The sequence below is a fragment of the Notamacropus eugenii genome, chromosome 5 (genome assembly GCF_028372415.1).
Source record: "Notamacropus eugenii isolate mMacEug1 chromosome 5, mMacEug1.pri_v2, whole genome shotgun sequence".
NCBI classification, from domain to species: Eukaryota; Metazoa; Chordata; class Mammalia; order Diprotodontia; family Macropodidae; genus Notamacropus; species Notamacropus eugenii.
Window position 1 is genome coordinate 402,681,066 of NC_092876.1, and position 19,873 is coordinate 402,700,938.

The window sequence follows — 19,873 nt, forward strand, 5'->3', positions numbered from 1 at the left end:
ATTACAGATTCTCACCACTGAAGCAAAACACACTGGCAGTAGCGAGGAGATGGTACGCCTCAGATACATTTAATACATGGGCCAAGTTTCCAAAATTGTCTTTGAACCATTTCTCTATACCTGTGTTTCACTTCCTTTCTGTGCTACTTATTTTGGTTAATGGGGAGAAATATGACTTTTTTCCCTAGAGAAATTTATCCAGAGTTGTTTGTTTTTAGGGAGAATATTGTTAGTCTAACATATGGTCTATTTCTGTCATTAAAGTTTGCCTGCATAAATATTTTCTTATTTTGTTTCTTAATATAAGCTCATGCAGTACTTTTTAAATTTTGGAACAAAGTGAAAATTAATGAAGGTAATTTATTCTGTATGTGAAAGCTCATAGTTTCTTTAAAATGAGAATTATATTCTTTACAATCTTTATGACCTGGATTTTTGGTCAAGTAATAGTCATGGAACAATTCCCAAAATATTTTTATCAGCTGGGAAAATTAGTATGAATTGACATTTGAAGTATAAAAATCATTGGTATGTAACACTTGGAGCAGTTAAAAAATATAACTTGTCTTGTTTGTAAACTAGCAATGTTAGACCCTGAACAGTTGGGTGCTATTCAGCATCTTCTGACCTTCCAGAATGTTGTGTAGCCACCATTGTCAATGTCACTTTTTTGAAATATCTGAGGTTACATGTAAAAACAATCAAGGCAATATAATTTGTACATATCATTAAACATGCAAAAATTTCCTGAAAGATGTTGCCCAAATATCAAAAGTCTTGTAGAGCTCAAATTTCTCCTTGGTATCCCTTTTGCTGGAAGTATGGCTCTCATAGGGTTAGGGAGTCCTGAAACTTATTTTGGAGGAGTGGCTCCTTTAATAACCGGTTCCCTATTCAAATATGTCGCCCAGTAGACTAAGTTGAAAGTGCCAAACAGGACTGGGAAAACAATTCGGGACATTTTGTCAATCTTGCTGATGCTATTGTAAGTCTTTTTACTTTCAGGAGGCTTCTCCTCTGCAGGTTTTACTGGAACAGGAGTTGCATTTGAGATCCCTGAGGCGGTTGGATCCTTTGGGATGTTTGGAGGATGGGTCATCTTTCCAGTATTGTAAGCATTTGTTGATTTATTTATTAATATCTCACGCTCTTTTTTCTGCAAAATATAGTAAATATAATAAAAAGGTAAACAGATTGGTGCTTATAACCTATTTGAAAGCACAGGGGAAGAAAAGTGTAGCAGATGCAATTATCTCCTTTTTCTCACTGTCACTTTAGTTAAGACATGTCTCCAGTACCACCAGATGGAGTTGGAATTGTATTTTTTTAAGATGTTTGCAGAATGATTAAATTGATAGACTATCACACACACACACACACACACACACACACACACACACACAGAGGCACTCGTCAGTATTTACTAGTGACTCCAGTTTTAATTCCTTAGAAGCCATATAGTTATCTCGTAATTCATTGGAACATAATGTAATCCTCATAAATGTTACAAAAAGGTAAGATATTATTGAGAGTAAGAAAAAGGAAGGAAGGAAGCAAGGAAGGAAGGAAGGAAGCAAGGAAGGAAGGAAGGAAACAAGGAAGGAAGGAAGGAAGGAAGGAAGGAAGGAAGGAAGGAAGGAAGGAAGGAAGGAAGGAAGGAAGGAAGGAAGTCAGCTTGGCTACATGAGCAAATAATCCCCAGGTTGGCTGTCAAGCCCATGGCCCCATTACTACTTGCCAAGTTAAATGGCAAGAGATAGAGTCCTCTTAATTGTTTCTATTTTTTGCCTAACATCAAGCACAGATCACTGCATTGTAGAGGTCAAGTTAGAAGAAAATTTAGAGTTTATAAAGTTCAATCCTCTTATTTTATAGAAAAGAAACAGGGCTAGAAAGGCAGTTATTAAACTCAAGATTCATAACTTCTGAAGCCCTACCATAGATTGACTCTCCATTGTGGATCAGTTTTTTTTCTAAGTAGATAGACACAGAATATTAATTATTTACTATGTGTCAAGCTAATTTCTGGAGATATAGGGATAAAAAAAACACTACTCCTAAGGAACTTACATTCTAATGAGAAAATTTGTAACAGATTATAACATTATGACTTACTACAAAATTAACTTTGTACTATCATGAGTTTACTTGGTATTATTCTACACAACCATTAGAAATGCAAAATCTCATAAAATAATCTTCTTGATTGTTGGTATAAAATTCTTTCTAGAGAAGTAAAATATCATTTTGTGATTCATCATTATTCAAAGGATGAAGGGCAGTCTACTTCCAAAAGCTTTTATGTAACAGATATATATATATATATATATATATATATATATATATATATATGTATTTTTGTTCATTTGTGCAATCCAAAAATAAATACTACACTCACTGTCATCCAGGGATTTTTTTTTTGGGTGTGCGTGTGTGCCCTTCACTTATCATCTTTGTCTCTCAAGTCATGTGTTACTTTAGCATGTGAAGTTCTTCTTCCCGCAAATGGATAGGATTGCTATTATTATAGACTACCTTTGAATCTTAGTAACTATATGCAACCCATTAGATATTTCATTAGTGTGATGTTGCATGCTACATAAATACATTAATTCAAGAAAATATGGAGTTTTATGAAATTTGTACCATCTGTAAAGTTAAAAGTGGAAATTTAATGACAAGAACTAAAGAATCTTCCCAAGGCTATTATGTCACTCTTGATTATACAAAAAAGGTGATGTGTGAATATGTGAGATCCACATCTTTATCCATAAACTTTATTTTGTCCATTAATTTGAATCTCCTTTGCTAGCAAATCTCTGTTCAGAGTTGTATCAAGTAGCAGCACTGGCTTAAGCTCTATCTAAACACAATTTTTGATTGTCGAATCTGCCATTTTCGTTTGCCTCTAAGATTTATTTCTGATTTCTCACTGTCATTCAACTAGTAAGGACCCATTGCTTCTCAAACCTGGGTTAATGTAACAGTTCATTTATCAGTTTTATTGATTCATCTTCACCTTCCTCTAGGACATTTTCATGCCATTACTAGCTTAATATTCTACATTGTTCTCATCATATCATTTCTGTTTAAAAATCCTCAGTGCATCCCAATGCCCAGAGACCTTGCCTTCGAGTATGCCAAATTCCTTACTATCCTCTTCCCCACACATGCAATATGTTCATACTCACTGGGATGTCCTCCATGTCCGTCCTTAACTTATTGTATGTGTATATACACATATATACCTCTGCCTGACTCCATCTCCATCTCCATCTCCCTCCCTCCCACCCTCCCTGCCTGCCTCCCTCCCTTTCTCTCTCTCTCTCTCTCTCTCTCTCTCTCTCTCTCTCTCTCTCTCTCTGTATCTCTCTCTCTGTATCTCTGCTTCTCTCTGTCTGTCTTTCTCTCCCCCCTACCTTTCTTTTGAGGCATCCTTCATTCTTAAGTCTTCTCTAATAAATAAACCCTGATCTGGTATTTCTAGTCATAAGGGGTCAAATGATCCAAAATCAGAAGAAGGGAGGAGAGTGAGTGGGCCTGGATAATCCATAAATTAGTGAATCAATCTCTAAATCATTTCAATTCAAAGTAGATAAAACATGTTCTTAGTAATGAAAAGGAAAAAATCAAAATAAGCACCTTGTTTTTGGCTGCTTCCTGAGCTTTTTTGCCATCCCATGCCCAGCTTCTCTTTGTGAAATAGTTCACTGTCGCAAATTCAATCAATGCAGAAAATACAAAGGCATAGCACACAGCTATGAACCAGTCCATTGCTGTCGCATAAGCAACTTTGGGCAGAGAATTTCGGGCACTGATGCTCAAGGTCGTCATTGTCAGCACTGTAGTTACTCCTTTGGTCCAAAATAACCAGGCAATGAAGGTGGGAGGAAAGGAAACAGATTAGTATCAACACTTTGAGCCCTCTGGAGAAAAAAGTAAAATCTAACTACTATTAATTAAATCAATTAATGAATTAATGTGATCCACCTCCCTTTGTTGCCCTGGTACCATGTTTACTTAGTGCTGTATAAAGCTTAGAGGATGATAAAAATTTCAAAAGATTATCATCAATACAACATACATACAGAGTAAAAAGTTCAGCTTCCCCTATATAAAGTGGGACAAATTAATGGTCAGTGTAACAACACAGGTGCATTTTATTTTTAAATACCTTAAATTCTAGTTAAATCTGCATATCTATGAGACAAAATTGGAGAGGCTTTCATCTTCCCTGGACCTTCATTTCCCCCAAAATTAGAATGCTAATCTTTCATAAGGTTGCATTAAAATTGATTTCTTAAATTCAGAATAAAATAAATTTTAATAAGTAAGGTTGCAAAAAGTGATGCATGACACTCCTCTGTGGTATTGGAGGAGTATGGGTATTCAGCTGCAGGGACACTATGATACTTACTGACAAGTGTTATGTCTAAGATTTTTAGATTATATGAAAATGGATAGTATCCCAATTAATAGCTTTTGAAAGTTACAGGTATTGTTGTTGACCATGAAGGGTACAAGTTCTGACTGAAATAACCCTGCCTTTATACATTTTTCTCTAATAGTTCCATTAAATCTAATTATATAAGAGGATTGGAAGGCATATGGCAGAAAAAGAAGCACATTGCTTGAACTTTCCAAAACATGGAGGAGAAAATGTCCCATGCCACTAGAACAAAGGGCATCCTAATAAGCATAACCAATAATATTAAATCCCTATAAGATAAAGCAGACAAGAAAAATTCCTGGGAATTCACTTATCTTTACAAATATCTTGAAAGAGAAAGCAGGCTAGAAAAATTAAGTAGAACTTCATAGTCAGGAAAATAGAGATACATAGAAGACTTCCTTCCCTGTAGCAATAGCATGAAAGAATAGCCATGTATAAACTATATTCATTTATTTGACTTTGAAGCATTGTATTAAGCTATTCAAATATAGCATATGTTAATATTTTAATATCCTATAGTATGCAGAACAAGATGGGACTTTTAAAAAATTGATGTGTTGCCTAGGTATGTCAAATTATGCATCTTAGGTTTCCATTACAGTATTTCATTTATTTTATTGATGAATATTTAAATAGAAAGCATTTTAGAACTGAAAAGACCTTTCAGGAACATGTAATCCAAGAACTTCATTTTACATATAAAGAAACCAAGGGCCCAGAGTAGAAAGGGGCTTACCTAAAGTTCCCTGAGCTAGTTTGTGGCAGAACTAAGTCTAGACTCAAAGTATTGATTCCAAATCCATTGATTATTTTTCTACTCTTAAACTATGTTACTTCTCGTTTATGAATTATGTTGATTTGGGCAGAAGGAAGGGTACCAGTTTGAAGACACAATTCTTCAAACTGTGTCATTGTTTCATTGATTAGTCATTGCTGACTCTTCCTAACCCCATTTGGCAGAGATACTGAAGTGGTTTGCAATTTCCTTCTCCAAAAAAATTAAATAAGTAAAAGTAATGTTTTACTGTTGCTAGTTCCTTTCCATGTTGATCAAGAGATTAGATTTCCAACTAACTCAAACCTGTAGAACATAGCTAAAAGCTCAGTATGTAGCATAGTGATGGCACATATAAATAAGTTTATAAATGTTTACTGGATTTAATTTATTGCTGAATTTCACAACTAAATGGAAAAGATCTGTGGGATCTTCAAATAACTTTCAGGAAGCCTCACCACATAAGTCTCTCCACTTTCCTAAGAAGTTTCCAGAGGTCCCCAATTAAGTCCTAATTGTGGAATGGAAAGAGTGTTAGATTTAGAGTCAGAAGACCTAGACTTCAGTCCTAGATGTGTGTCTAACTACCCATCTGACCTTGGATGAGTTAACCTCTCTAAGTTTCAAGTTCTCATCTATAAAATGGAGGTTGAATAGATGATATTTAAGATATTTAAGATTCCTCCCAGCACTAAAGGAAGTTAAGTGGTTAAGAGCATAGAGTACTGAGCATGACGTCAGGAAGACTCCTCTTTCTGAGTTCAATTCTGGCCTTAGATACTTACTAGCTATGTGACTCTGGGCAAATCACTTAGCCCTGTTTACCTCAGTTCCTCATCTGTAAAATGAGTTGGAGAAGGAAATCGCAAACCACTCTAGTATCTTTGCCAAGAAAACCCCGAATGGGGTCATGAAAAAGTTGTACATGACAGAAAAAATATTTTTTTTAAAAAGCAGCACTGAATCTATGATCCCACGATTTTCCGTTAAAAAAAAAATGCTGCTAAATTGGATCAAATGGCATTTTATTCTAAAGAACAGTAAAAAAAAAAAAAAAGGCAATAAGTCAAAAACAAAATGGGAGATTACTAATAGGAAGAACAATCACAAAAATGAAACTAGTTAATGGCCAGCCTCAGCGGAGCACATCAAAACGGAAAAAAGAAGAAAGCATATGCAAAATTGTGCTGTATATTATGCGTAGTAGAATAGTGAAGCTCTATAATGATCACCTTGAATGAATGAGAAAAAAAAGCTCAACTGTGTTCAATTATACCCAGTGTCCTCTTTTTAAACTTGTATGAAATATTTTTAAAAAAGGGGAAATGGCATTCCCAGAGGTATACTTTAGTTATCTGGTTAGTTTTCCACAAATGTATCTTTTTTGCAGTTGCATAGAATTGTTTTTTGGATTTTTTTTCAGTTTATCAATTCCTATAGAGGGTAACTTCCCTTGATTGTCCTAAGTCCGGTTTTTATATGAGAAACTAGAAGGGTTGTATAGGGAAACCCCAATTATTTCAGGGATTTGCTTGAGGGCTCAAAGTGATTTCAGAACTCTGCTGTGGAAGGGACCTTATACTTGTCACTTTACATTTCCATTCCCCAACAGTTCTGGATAAAGAAAGCATTTGTTATATTGTGTTAAAAGCTTATGATAATATTATTTCTTGAACATGTCAAATCTACATCCTCAATTTTCCAAAAATAACCCAGCAGTATATATCTGAAGACATTCAGATTTAAATTTAAATTTTCTATATATATCATTAAGACATCCAAGTCAAAATTGAAAATTTATAATAAATAAAATCCACTTCAAAATTTCACAAATTTATGTATTTCATTACTGTTATATTCAATTTATTCTTCCATGTTCTTAATTGCATACTATAAAGAAATATTCTTCACCTTAAAACATACTTCTCATTACAGTTATCCCTTCCATATCATGGCTTTCCCCATAGAGGTTTCAGTATATCTCAGACTGGCATAAGAAATTAAATGGGAATTTTTGGGGAGTTTTGTGGAAGTTGCATATGACATGCAAAGGCATACACACAACACAGAGGCTATGATCAAATACTTAATCTAAATTTTACAAGATACTGTAAATACCCCATAAAAGAAAAAGAAGAAATTCAGACCTTTAGTACAAAAGGTGGTCAAAAAATTTGATGAGAATTTTCCAGATGTAAGGTATGACTGAATTTTGTTTCCACCAAACTTATATAAAGACAAAAATTGCAATTCATACTGATGGCTAATGTCAGAGACAAAATTGCTTGTATAAGAAAGTGGGTGAGGAATGCTGGAGCCTGGAAATTAGCATATCTACTACTTTTCTTTGTTCTGAAAAGGTTTTATTCCTGTATATCAAAGACAACTGTCAGGCCAGATCTCATTCACAAAAGATGAGGAGGAGGTCCATAAACCCTGACCTGGTCTCAAGATATGGGACTATTCACCATTGATATCCTGGGTAGCTTCAAACTCACAGTTTTTGTCAATTCCCTTAGCAATTGAAAATTCCTCTCTATTTGTCTGCTATCTGATGCAGACAAACAGGCTAAAATTATAAACTATAAGTATATGAGAAGATGTAATCAAGGTTTGGGATTTAGTGAAGCCTGGAATGCTGGCCAATGGGAGGCAGGTGGGAAATTTGAATTGAAAGCAGAGCATTTAAAGCTGGCAGTTGTCTGAAGCAAATGTACTCTGTATTTGTGCAGGACCCATTCACTAGGAATGTAAAATAAAATGAGACTTTCCTGATTTCACAAGTATTGTTCTATGTTTAAAGTGAGCATGTTTTTCACACAGATTATGGGAGTGCCATGCCACTAAGCCCCATGATGTGGAAGGGATAACTGTAATAGTTAAAGAACACTAGAATTGTTGATATCTTAAAATTAGGTGGTCCCTCAGGGGCCTTCTGATGCTTAAAATGTATATTCCACTAGCCTAATCTCCCAAACTAAGCAATAGTCCTTTCTACAAGCATTTTGATTCTGCTAACAAAATAGTCAAAGACAACATGGTACAGTCAGTATGTTGTGAATCTTGAAGGAAGAAAGACCTAGAAGAATCCACAACCAGTCCTTGACACATTATGACAATGCTCATGGGCTAGTCACCTAATCACTCAATGCCCCAGACAAATTTCTAAGAATTTATAATAGAAGATTGGGAGGCGGCGTCTGGAAAGACATTATATCACATTATGCTAGCTATATAATATTGTATTAAATTCATATATACATATACATATACATGAAGACATATATAACTTTATATGTATGTATACGTAAAGTTTTCATTGTGAAAATTAGTAAATGCATATTTGTATGTGCTTCATATCTGTGTCATTTATGGTTTTGTGTGTGTGTGTGTGTGTGTGTGTGTGTGTGTGTGTGACTGACCAGCTTAAAACTATAGGTCTTTTAGGGGAAGCTAGGTGGTGCAGTGGATACTTACCCTAGAGTTAGGAGGACCCTGAGTTCAAATACGGCCTCTGACATTTGCTAGCTGCATAACTCTGGACAAGTCTCTCAACCCCAATTGCCTCCAAAAATACAAACTAAAGTTCTTTTTTAAAGATAACTTTCTGGCAAAGATAAAAATGAGAACTCTATTAACTTACCTTTTTTTAACCTTAATAATTTTATATGTTAACAGTTTGCTAAGATAAAATATAGCTATCATCAGTATGGAAGGAGAAAGTGAGGCTGGTGACTTTGCACAGCCCTCCCTCACTCAAATCAAATTCAATTGAAAGTCATGTCATTACGTCCTTGATGTCATGGTCCTCTTTCAGAATGAAGGACAAACCACAGCATGTGATAATCTGAGCTGCCCAAATGGGCGCTCAGTTGGCTATTTCTAGTTGGACAACTCAGTTCCTCCTCTCCTCTTCTCTTCTATGTTCTCCTCTCTTCACATGGGGTATTAAGACTTTACCTGAGATTGTTCTGCCCAAAGGAAGATAAATATTGATGGTCAAAACCTCCCTAGTTCATTTGGGGGTTTACTGACTAGATTTCTTTCTCAAAGACTGTGCCTTATAGCCAATTCATTCTGGATTTCCTTGATAAGACAATAGGTCCCTGCCCAAGCACCACTTAAGGTTTATGCTATGAGCTTTCCAGGCTCAGGGCTAATGTTAATAGTAACGTTTCTTTTTTGGCCAGCAATCCTGAGGGTTTTTCCCTCCCAGTCTGATTTTTTAAAGAGGTCTATTCAGGGAATAGGCTTGCCTCACTGAAAGTGAGAACCTAAAAAGACCTTAGCTTAAAAAGGCCAAGGTCTCCCACTGTATCCTGGGTCATGGAGATGGTCTTCCTGAACGATAACTGGCCACTGGACCCAGATAGCTTTGGAGGGTAAAGTGAAACTGGTGCACAGCCTTCCCTCCCTCAAATCCAATTCAATTACAAGTCATGTCATCATCTCTCTGAGATGAAGGGACAAACCACAAAACCATCAGTATAAAATGACAAGGTGGCTGTCTATCACAGGTAATGAAATTTGACAATTGAAAGCAATATAAATTTATTAATCATCCATTATGTGCAGAGATTTATTATGTTGAAAATAATGATAAATGAACTCTAGTTAATAAAATAGAGGACTAAAATTTAAGTTAATGCTTAGAGATGGTCTAAGAAGTACATCATTGTAGCATGCACTACCTCTTTTTATTTCCACTATGCCACCTTTACTGCAGAGGTGTTCTACAGGCTAGAGGACCATTTTTCATCTGTTTCCTAGCCCAAGGAATTCATCATGTAGTAGCCATACTCTTGGGGATGCCTTCTGAGAAAGATATAGACAGTGATGGCATCATGTAAATCATTCAATAGTACTTAGGTTGATAATCCTGAAACAGATATAGGTTGCCCTTGGATAGTGGACCAAGATTTTCCAACATGGCAGAACTAGTCAGGATATATCAAGGCTCAAGTTCATTTGTACCAGACTCTCTTTGTTAATAGAAGGATTCATTAATTGATATCCCACTTCTCATAGAGGTAATGAGGAAGAGCCTTACACAAATAGAATTCAGTATTTGGATGGCACCAGAGCTTGCTGAAGTAACGCAGAAATACTAAACATATTCTTAAGGAAATAATCTTGAATTGAATATGTTATCACAAGTGCAATAAAGTCCCTATTAGAACAAAATCCATATTTGCCCCATTTTTCTTTGTTTCTTTGATCATTAACTAACTGGAGGAAATTTTCAATAGAGAAAAATCCCGAGAGAAGGAAATGTGTCCATTGCTGATTAAGAATGCAGCATAAAACCTGTGAAAATTTAGATGAGGGAAGATGGGCAAGAAATAACTAGTCAAGGAAATGCTGCCCAGTACCTTATAAAAACATAGATATGTAAATGTCTAAACAAGTAAGAAGTTCTGTTTTCATAGAGTTGTGACCTAGTACAGTCAGATTAAAAGTCAGACAGTGGCGCTCAGGCTTGACAAGGTATTTGAGGGAAAGCCTATCAGAGAGAAGAACGTGAAGTCACATGGCCAGTGGACAGTGTGGAGCGGAGTCCAAAATTCAGAACAGTATAAACGGCTTACGTTGGTCTGAAGAAATTGTAGTCTTCCTGTAGCCTTACTTGGAAGCTACCCATTCATTCAAAAGGAATGAAAGTAGAAGACACTTCCTCCTCCTGAAGAGGGGTAGAATCAGCTTTGGCCAAAATGTTCAATTCCTCTGAATTCTAATAAATTTTCCATGATACTTTTTTGTTTGTCAAGTGTGTTTCTAACAGTAAACTTACCAAAAACAGTTCTAGCAGGGACAGATTCTCTGTTCAGCCAAAATGACACCTGGGATAATATCACTGTCATTATACAGGGGAGGTAAGTCTGAATGACAAAGTAACCAATCTTTCTTTTCAAATGGAAATGTGCCGTCATTATTGTGTATTCACCTAAAAAATAAAAAAAAAATAAACATGAAATTAGTAATTCACTTATGGAGAAGACTGGGAACTTTAGAAAGCCTACAATTTCTTTAGCTAGAGTCTTAGTGTGAATGACAATGGAGGTGTTTATAGGAGCTATTAATAAGCAAAGCAAAGTTCATTTCATAGCTTTTTGGTTTCATATTAAATTTTTTTTAAAGGATAGTGGGGAAAAGGAGGCATATCACAAAAAAGTCAGAGGATAATCAAAGGTTATATAAAAATTTGCAACTGTGAATAATGGAAAAATTCATGGCCAGAAGAGTTTATAAAAGACAGAATAGATAACTTCAATTACATGAGTCTTTTATAACAGTGAATAGATTGAGGTCCTCAGAATTAGAAATACCTAATTATGTGATTCTGGCCAAGGCACTTAACCTCTCAGTGCCCTCAGCAACTCTCTAAAACTATGAGTTTCAGGACTTTCAGATCAGTATTGATGATGGGGGAGGAGAGGGAAGGGCCTGGAAGTCAATTTTTCTACACTAACAGTCACAGATTGGTTGTAGAGAAAATTAAATAAAAATATTTTGCAAATCATTGCTACTGTAACTAGAAAAATATTTTAATATTAATATTTTAAACTGTAAATGTATAATTATAAGAAATTGGGGGAAAATCTTGCATAGTTGATAAAAGTCTGACATGTAAGTGGTTAAGCATATAAATAAATGGTTTTCAAAAGAAGAAGTAGAAACAATAAAAAGTCAACTAATAAAATCTTAAATGTTATATATCATCAAAGAAATACAAATCTATAAATATGGGAACATTTGTCTGATGCTTTGAGGGCTTTCATAAAATAAGCATAGAACTATTAAAAAATCAGGTTAGCCTCAGAAACAATTTGGTATTATAAAAAAGAAGTTACTAAATTATTTGCATCTTTTGACTGCAGAGTCTTATACTGGACTTATATTCTAGGTCAGAGATTCTATACATATATACAAATATGTGTATGTATGTACACATGTGTTTATACACAAATATGTATATATCATGAATATACCATTCATTACTAAATATATATGTGTGAATATGTTTGAATATGCATGTGTATGTATGTGTGTGTGTGTGTGTGTGTGTGTGTGTGAGAGAGAGAGAGAGACAGAGATAGAGACAGAGAGACAGAGAAAGAAAGAGGAGGTGGAGAGAGAGAAAGAAAGAGGGGGTGGAGAGAGAAAGAAAGAGAGGGAGAGAGAAAAAGAGAGAGAGAGACACTTTTTTGGAAGACTGGTGAAGCCTTATCAGAACAATCTTTTAAATGCATAAAATAAAACATATAGTGTTACAAAGGAAGCCAGTTATATTGGAAAAAAAATTCAAAAAAAATTTTAAGTTGACAAAACTTTAAGAATTCCTGCTCTGTGGAGTTTAATGATGTCAAGAAAAGACCTAAATTATTTATACAAATTAGTTATATCACTATCATTTATGACAACAATAAGCAAGAAACAATGCTTCAATGTTTGGAGAATGACTAAATAAAATTTTGAATAAAAGTAATGGTATATTATATGGCATATTATTGTGATAAAGGCAATGAGGAAAATGAAGAAAATAGGAGACAGAGAAAGGGAAAGACTTGAACAAAGTGATTTAAACTGTAGAAAGCACAGCCATAAGGACAATATATACAAAGGCTCCAACAACACATATGAAGATAGGGCAATAAAATTCATTTTATATACATTGAACAATTTAAGTTAAAACATTCATCCTTTCTGTTTCTTGGCACATAGTAAGTGCTTAATAAATACTTGTTGAATGCCAAAAGATCAGAGATGAAAAATGCCATCCACCTCTAGATAACGAAATCTGAATGCAGATTGAAGTACACTTGTTTACTTTATTTTTTTCGCTTTATTTTGTATCTGTTTTCTTTTGCAACATGGCTAGTATGGAAATATGTTTTCTGTGACCTCACATGCATAGTCGATATCAAATTTTTTGCCTTTTTAAGAAGAGGATAAGAGGCAAAAGGGAGGGACAGAATTTAGAAATGAAAGTTTTTAAAACTTAATATTAAAGCATTTACATGTAGTTGGAAAATATTTAACAAGGTCCATAAAATGCATTAAAAATAAATGCTTCTTGATTGGCTTATTGACTGTTACTGTTACTAAATTACAAAAGTAGAAAATGACATACTTTCTGTCATAATCATTCAACTAAGTAGGTTTGCATAATTACGGGAATATAGTGGAGGGAATTTATCTTTGTGTTCTTTCCTTTGAGTATTTATCGGAATATGTTGGTTTTATCCAAACAAAATTCATTTATTTAAAAAAAAAATAAAGAGTTAGGGGAGAGAGGAGAATAAATGGAATTTCTTAGACCATATTTTCCAAGTGACCCTGATTCCCAGCTTCTGGAGAGCTTGATGAAGACTGCCAAATCCATTGCTGAATGAGGCTTTCTCTGAGTAAAATCGGATTTCTGCTTTTTACTAATCCCTGGTTACAATCTGTGTCTTGCTCTCTGAGCCATCCACCCTGCAATCAGAATACAGACTGCCCAGATGTAACTCAGGGCATCACACAAAACTGATGAATGTGAATGCTTCCTCTTTAGTCTAAATCCAAAGACAAGAAACTGTATTTGCTTCTAAGGGTGGTAAGCACGGAGACTGTGAGTGCAAGTTTTCAAGGATCCTACCTAAAATTCCAATATTCTTCACTAGTGTGGAAGAAGAGGAAGAGAAAGAAAACGGAAGAAGAAACAATCTTCAAGGGAAGAGATTTCTTGCTGTCAGTGGGGGTGGGGATCTGTTTCTTCCCCATTCTGCTTCTAGTAAAGTTTCCTTGGAGATGCACCAATATCTTCTCTGGATCTTCCTTGTTTTGTGGGATGCAAGAGGTGAACTTCCATTCATTGCTGAGAATAATGCTGTCCTCATGGTGAACTGGTAAGGAATGGGATTTGTGGATACTTAAGGGATGGTGGATGCAATAATGTATTCTTAACTGTAGGAGGGGTTCAGTTTCCAAATTGTATTGCAACTTTACTGGAGTATCAGGAGAGATATGTGTGTGTGTGTGTGTGTGTGTGTGTGTGTGTGTGTGCATGCATATGTGTATTTTAGTGCTGGAATTGTGGAGGGGTAATGGATAAAGAAAAAATAGGACCTATAATAGAAAGGAAACCAGTACGTCTTTTTCAGGAGATAATTAAGAACTGATGTGAGTGAAGACTATAGAGAATTTCTAGAAAAGAGGTGTGTGCTCTAGCACCATTCACAAATGGATTCTTAATAAAAAGTGATGAAAATGTTTGATCAAGTGCGACAGTAGAGCTTGGTGGAAAGAACTATTGATTCAAAGCCTGATGGTTAATACTAACCATGCAACTTATTATAATTATATCCTCAGGTTAATCATTTAACTCATCTGAACCTCAGTTCCCGATTTGTGAAATAAAGCATTTGGATTAGATGTTATCTAATTAGATGTCTCTTTCAGCTTTGGATTCCTAAAAGCTTTTTGGGGAGAACAGGGAAAGACAATTTTTCACATCTTTTTTTTTTTCCTGATTGCTTTGATATCATAGTCAGAGATGCAGTATTTTCAATCAGGAAATAAAATAACAAATTAGAAAATGTTGATCTACAATAGTGTAGCACACGAGATCTTGTTTGTGTTCTCGTGCCTACAACATCATAGAATCTTTGAATCCTATGGTTCAAATTCCTCGATAAGAAAAGTGAGGCCCAGAAAGATGACATGTGAAAGGTAGGATTTGAGTATGATTCTTCCCGATTCTAGGGCCAGAACTCTATCTGCTTTGTCATGCTGCCTAAGAGTATCAAATTCGTATCCCTGTTTGGATACTAATTGACTGTGTAACTTTGGGTGAATCATTTAAACTCTTAAAGTTTCTTCCATTTTAAAATCTCTGCTCCTTTCTTGAAATTCCTCTCTGATGTTTTCTAATAGAAATTGCTTAGTTACTTAAATTTAATTTTGAAGGCAGTCTTAAAGCATCCTTGCTTCAAATCCCACAGTTGAAAAAACCATAACTAATGTCCTTATGCCCGATTCAAAACTCAGTCCTTTTCCCAGGACACTCTGCTGCCACCTTTCTAATACATTTGAGAGAAGAAAAAAAATAGAAGATTAATCTGGTTAAACTTGATAAAAAGAGGTTATGTGATACAGGTTGTGAAATTATGTGATTGTAGAGAAGAGATAAAGGGTTATAGGACTGGGAGTAGAAAGGATATAAGATAATGAAAAGTGTATGTTTGGAAGAAGTATAGGGTAATGTATTCAATATAGTATCACGAATTTTGAGAAGTGATGTAGAAAATGCAGCTGATAATTGATAGGAAGGACTAAAATCATCTTGATATATATTTTTTAAAATAGTTACCTGTATTATTTCACTTCCTCATTTCTGATGAAAATATACTTCCCTGTATTTTCTCACCTTCAAGCTAATATCCTTATCAAATAATGAAACTGCTACTATGGAGGTACTCATACTTGGCTAGACCATTTAACAAATAGGTTCTTGTTGGTAGGTGAACTACAAACTAGAAACAAAAGTGCTGTTTCATCCATGGACACAAAAGGAGTATACACATATTGCTCATTCATTTTTAAAAATCAAACCTCCATTCTAAATATAGGACTTAACCCATCAATCAGTTAACCTTTCTCTTCCTCTTCTCTGTCCAAAGTAGAACAGTGGAAATATATTTTTTAAAATGGGGGATATGACCTGAATCTGTAACTTCATTGATATAGGGAATTCCCAGGTGAGGAAAATCTTTCTACAAGAGCAGATTGGCAGCTTCCCTTGAATGAAATAATAACAATAATAATAAATGAGAAGAAGAAGAAGATTTATAGTCTCAGGGAGTCTAAATCATTTTTCCAAGGTCATACAGGTATTATGTTCAGAGGAAAGACTTGACCCCATGTCTTCTTGGCTAGCTCTCTCTGCAGTACTAACTGGATAGAGACAACTTTAAAAAATGCCATTTTGTGGTCCTTTTAAAATTTGTCAAGAACTTGATGTACATTATTTCATCTAAGCCTTAGAAGTATTCTGTGAAGTAGGCCTTATTTTCCAGATAAGGAGGATAAGACTTGGAGATGTTAAGTGCCTTGTTTCTGGTCACACATGTAATAAGTGTTGGAGGTAGGATTTGAACATGAGCTTTCCTGATTCTAGGTATGTCCTATGTCATGCTGCCCAAGAGTATATGATTCAGATTCTTGCTTTGTCACTAATTAACTGTGTAACCTTGGATAAATCACTTAAATTCCTTGGACCTCCTTTTTCTTCATCTTAAAAATGTGGGGCTTGGACCAAACGATCTCTAAAGTCCTTTCAATTTTAAAATTTCTATTCCTTCACCTGATGGTTTCTAATAGAAATTACTTAGGTACTTACACTTAATTTTAAAGGCAGTCTCAAAGACACTCATGTTCAGTGAATAGGAAGGCTGTTTGGTCACAAATGGCTGCAAATTTTAGAGAATTCACGACTTTTTACCTTTCTTTAATCCTCATTTTTTATATTCTTATGCTTACTGTGATTAACAACTCTTCCAGTAACTTACAGCTTGTTATTATTTTACAAATGAGGCAGGTAACAACTTTCCTTCCATAAATTAACACATTATCTTGCCCCTCCTCCTAATAATGTTCCCATTTCTATTGAGGGCACCATCACCAGACATCTAGGATGGAAGGCTCAGAATCACTCTTGAATTTTTGACTCTTACCACATTCTCTCAATTTTCAATCATTGCCAAATTCTGTTAATTTCATATCTGTAGATTATTGTGTCTCATATTGGCTCTTTTCTGCCCACTTTCATAGCCACGGTGCTATCTCAGGTGCACATGAACTCCTCCCTGGACTATTATAGTAGTATCTTTTCTTTTGAAAACCAAGTGTTTTATTAGAAATAACTTTAAACACCAATATGAAGAATAATAATTGTTCAAAATTATTTCCATTTGAATTAACTTCAAGACAAACATATCCATTTTTTCCAGTCCTGTCCCCCTTACATCAACATGATTATTCTTGGTTCATTCATTCTTACTCACTTTCTATAACTAACAGGGTTCTTAACTAATCCTCTGTCTCTAGTATTTTCCTTCTACAAATCAAATTTCACACAACTGCAAAAATAAATAAATAAAATTCTTTCTAAACCACAAGTATGATCAAAGCAATTCCCTATTTAAAAAAAATCTTTCTGGGCTCCCCATTTTCATCAGGATAAAATAATAGCTCGTTAATTGGGCATTCAACATGTCTGATAATATATTTCCAGGTTACCTTTCCAAACTTTTTTCATAACAATCACTTTAACTTTTTAGAATAAAGCATCAAAACCTGTCTATAATTCATTCTTGTCCTGTACCCTCAGCCTCAGGCACCATATCACCTCTTAACACACCTTCTAGGGTACCCTGTCCTCTATAAAGTATTCCTTAATTTTCTAGATGGAATCTTTCCTTTTCTAAAATCCTTAGGCCACTCTTCCTCTTCCTCAACTCTTAACAAACAAGCAGCCCACTGGCCTTATGTCACTACCCCTACATTCTCCCTGACAAAACAAGGCTTTCCCTAAATCCTCTCCTCACTATTAAATGCCTGTGTGAATCAATGTGCAACTGTTCACATTGCAGACTGATGTTTCCTGTGATCCTGCTATATGTGGTTAACTTGGTTTCCTTCTGAACAGAATAGGAATCCTGAAGGTCAGTGCATTCTTGCTGGCCAATAATCTATGGCTAGGAATGCTCTTACATTTTGCTTCTCTATTTTCACTAGCTTGATTTGTCCAACAAATCAATGTAATTCATGTATTCATGTAAATTCATTCGTGTATATGTAATTCATGTAAATCATGTAATTCAAACATGGGTTGTAGAGACTTTCTCCTGACATCCTCCATTAAAAAGGGAAATGAGCTCTGAAGGCTAGTGTCAGGAATATTTCCAAGGCTTAACCATACTAGTGATCATATGTCTCAGTCTTTATGTTTTAAGAATAACTGCCAGTCTATGAGTCATATTCTCTGCAATGATGCCATATGTTTGCTCCCTATTTCTAATATAAAGGAATGTAGATCTTGTGAGAAGGGCAGATCCTATAAGAAGGACTGAAATTAATTTAAATGCAAATAGTGCTTTTTCTCATACCTGTGCTGGTACTGATGTTTTCTGTTCCCACGGTTTGCCCCATCAGATGGTATTGGTTTAGTCGGGATCCATCTTCTGCTACCACCACAGATTTAGCAGTACCATTTGTCCAGATGTAAATCACTTCAGAATTAGGGTATGCATCTGTAAAGAATGTCAAAAGTAACCCTTTAAAAGATAGTTTAATTTCCTCTTTATCAGAATATAGGATATTTTAGCAACAAATCAGAATAATAATATGAGTTATCAGGTCTAGCTCTAAAGTTATTAGGTCAGAGCTCTGTGATTTAATAAATGTGTCGAGTGGTCAGAACAGACCAGATGTCAATCTATAATCCTTCAGTAACCTTTTAGTTTAGATAGATTAGACTACTCAGAAACAAGTGCTTTGTGATGACCTTATAAAGATATTATCATGGTATTTATTCATTTATATATCCATCTATCTATACATCCATCTATCAATCTAGCATCCGTCTAGATCTATCTATCATCTATCTGTCTATCTATCTATCTATCTACCTATCTATCTATCTATCTATCATCTATCTGTCTGTCTGTCTGTCTATCTATCAGTACAACTGGGTCCATTTATAAAAAGTATTGAATTTAGAGGTTTGGAATCTTCCATTCTAATTTCAAGTTCTTTGTGTCACTTTCTGGTAATTATTTCACTTCCTCATTATTCACAGAATTATGAAATCAGACAATTATAAATTTGAAAATGACCTCAGTGATCATCTAATCTAATTTTGCAGATGAGGAAACTGAGACCTAAAGAATAAGAGTCCATATTCATATAGCTAGTATGCAGCAGAGTTAAGATTTTAATCCAAGCCTTCTGACTTCAAATTTAGGGGCTCTTTATACTGCATTGTGAATAAAAATAAGAATGTACCACATGAACTAGATTCTGAGTCAATATAAAGATAACTATGAAAGGACCTTCAATAACTCTAGAAGAAAGCCATTATACTGTTTCTGTGTGTCATGGAACCTCTTACATCCAAATTTCATGGGACCAAACACTATCAGATATTCCAAAGCAATGTTTTAGGATCTATCTTTTATATGAGATCTAGGCAGGAAATGTCTTATATAATATAATGGTTTCTGGTTGTACAAACTGACATGCAGCTTCTCCTGAAGCTATATGACTAAAAGATAGCAAGCCATCTTCTCTGATAGAGAGATTGGAGAAAGTCCCTTTGTGCAAAATAACTGTTTTTGCCAAATGGCCCTGTTGCTCAAGATAGGCAGAAACCATATAAATGAGGTACAGGGCACCAAAAATATAGAAATTCCATTGTTTAGTGTGTGTCTCCACATTAAACTTTACAGTGTATGAGGGATTTAAGAGCACTGTGAGCCTGCTGTACTCCCACTAAACCATTTTGTTCTTTGGTAGGACAAATTGTAACCTAAAACCATATGTATTTATATATTCTAAAACATAACTGGTACTTCAGATCTAGAGGTAAATAGGGGGATGTACTC

General features: G+C 34.9%; 1 protein-coding gene across 1 annotated transcript in view; it reads right to left on the reverse strand.

The window, feature by feature from the left end:
• Positions 1 to 338: 338 nt before the first annotated feature.
• Positions 339 to 19,873, reverse strand: part of GABRA5 (gamma-aminobutyric acid type A receptor subunit alpha5) — a 106,582-nt gene continuing 87,047 nt past the window's right edge. The window contains exons 7-10 of the mRNA XM_072614582.1: positions 18,377 to 18,520; positions 11,020 to 11,172; positions 3,643 to 3,854; positions 339 to 1,156 (exon numbers count right to left, since the gene is read on the reverse strand). Of these exons, the coding sequence (XP_072470683.1) occupies positions 854 to 1,156; positions 3,643 to 3,854; positions 11,020 to 11,172; positions 18,377 to 18,520 (812 nt within the window). The 3' untranslated portion in view covers positions 339 to 853. The remainder of the gene's footprint in view (positions 1,157 to 3,642; positions 3,855 to 11,019; positions 11,173 to 18,376; positions 18,521 to 19,873) is intronic.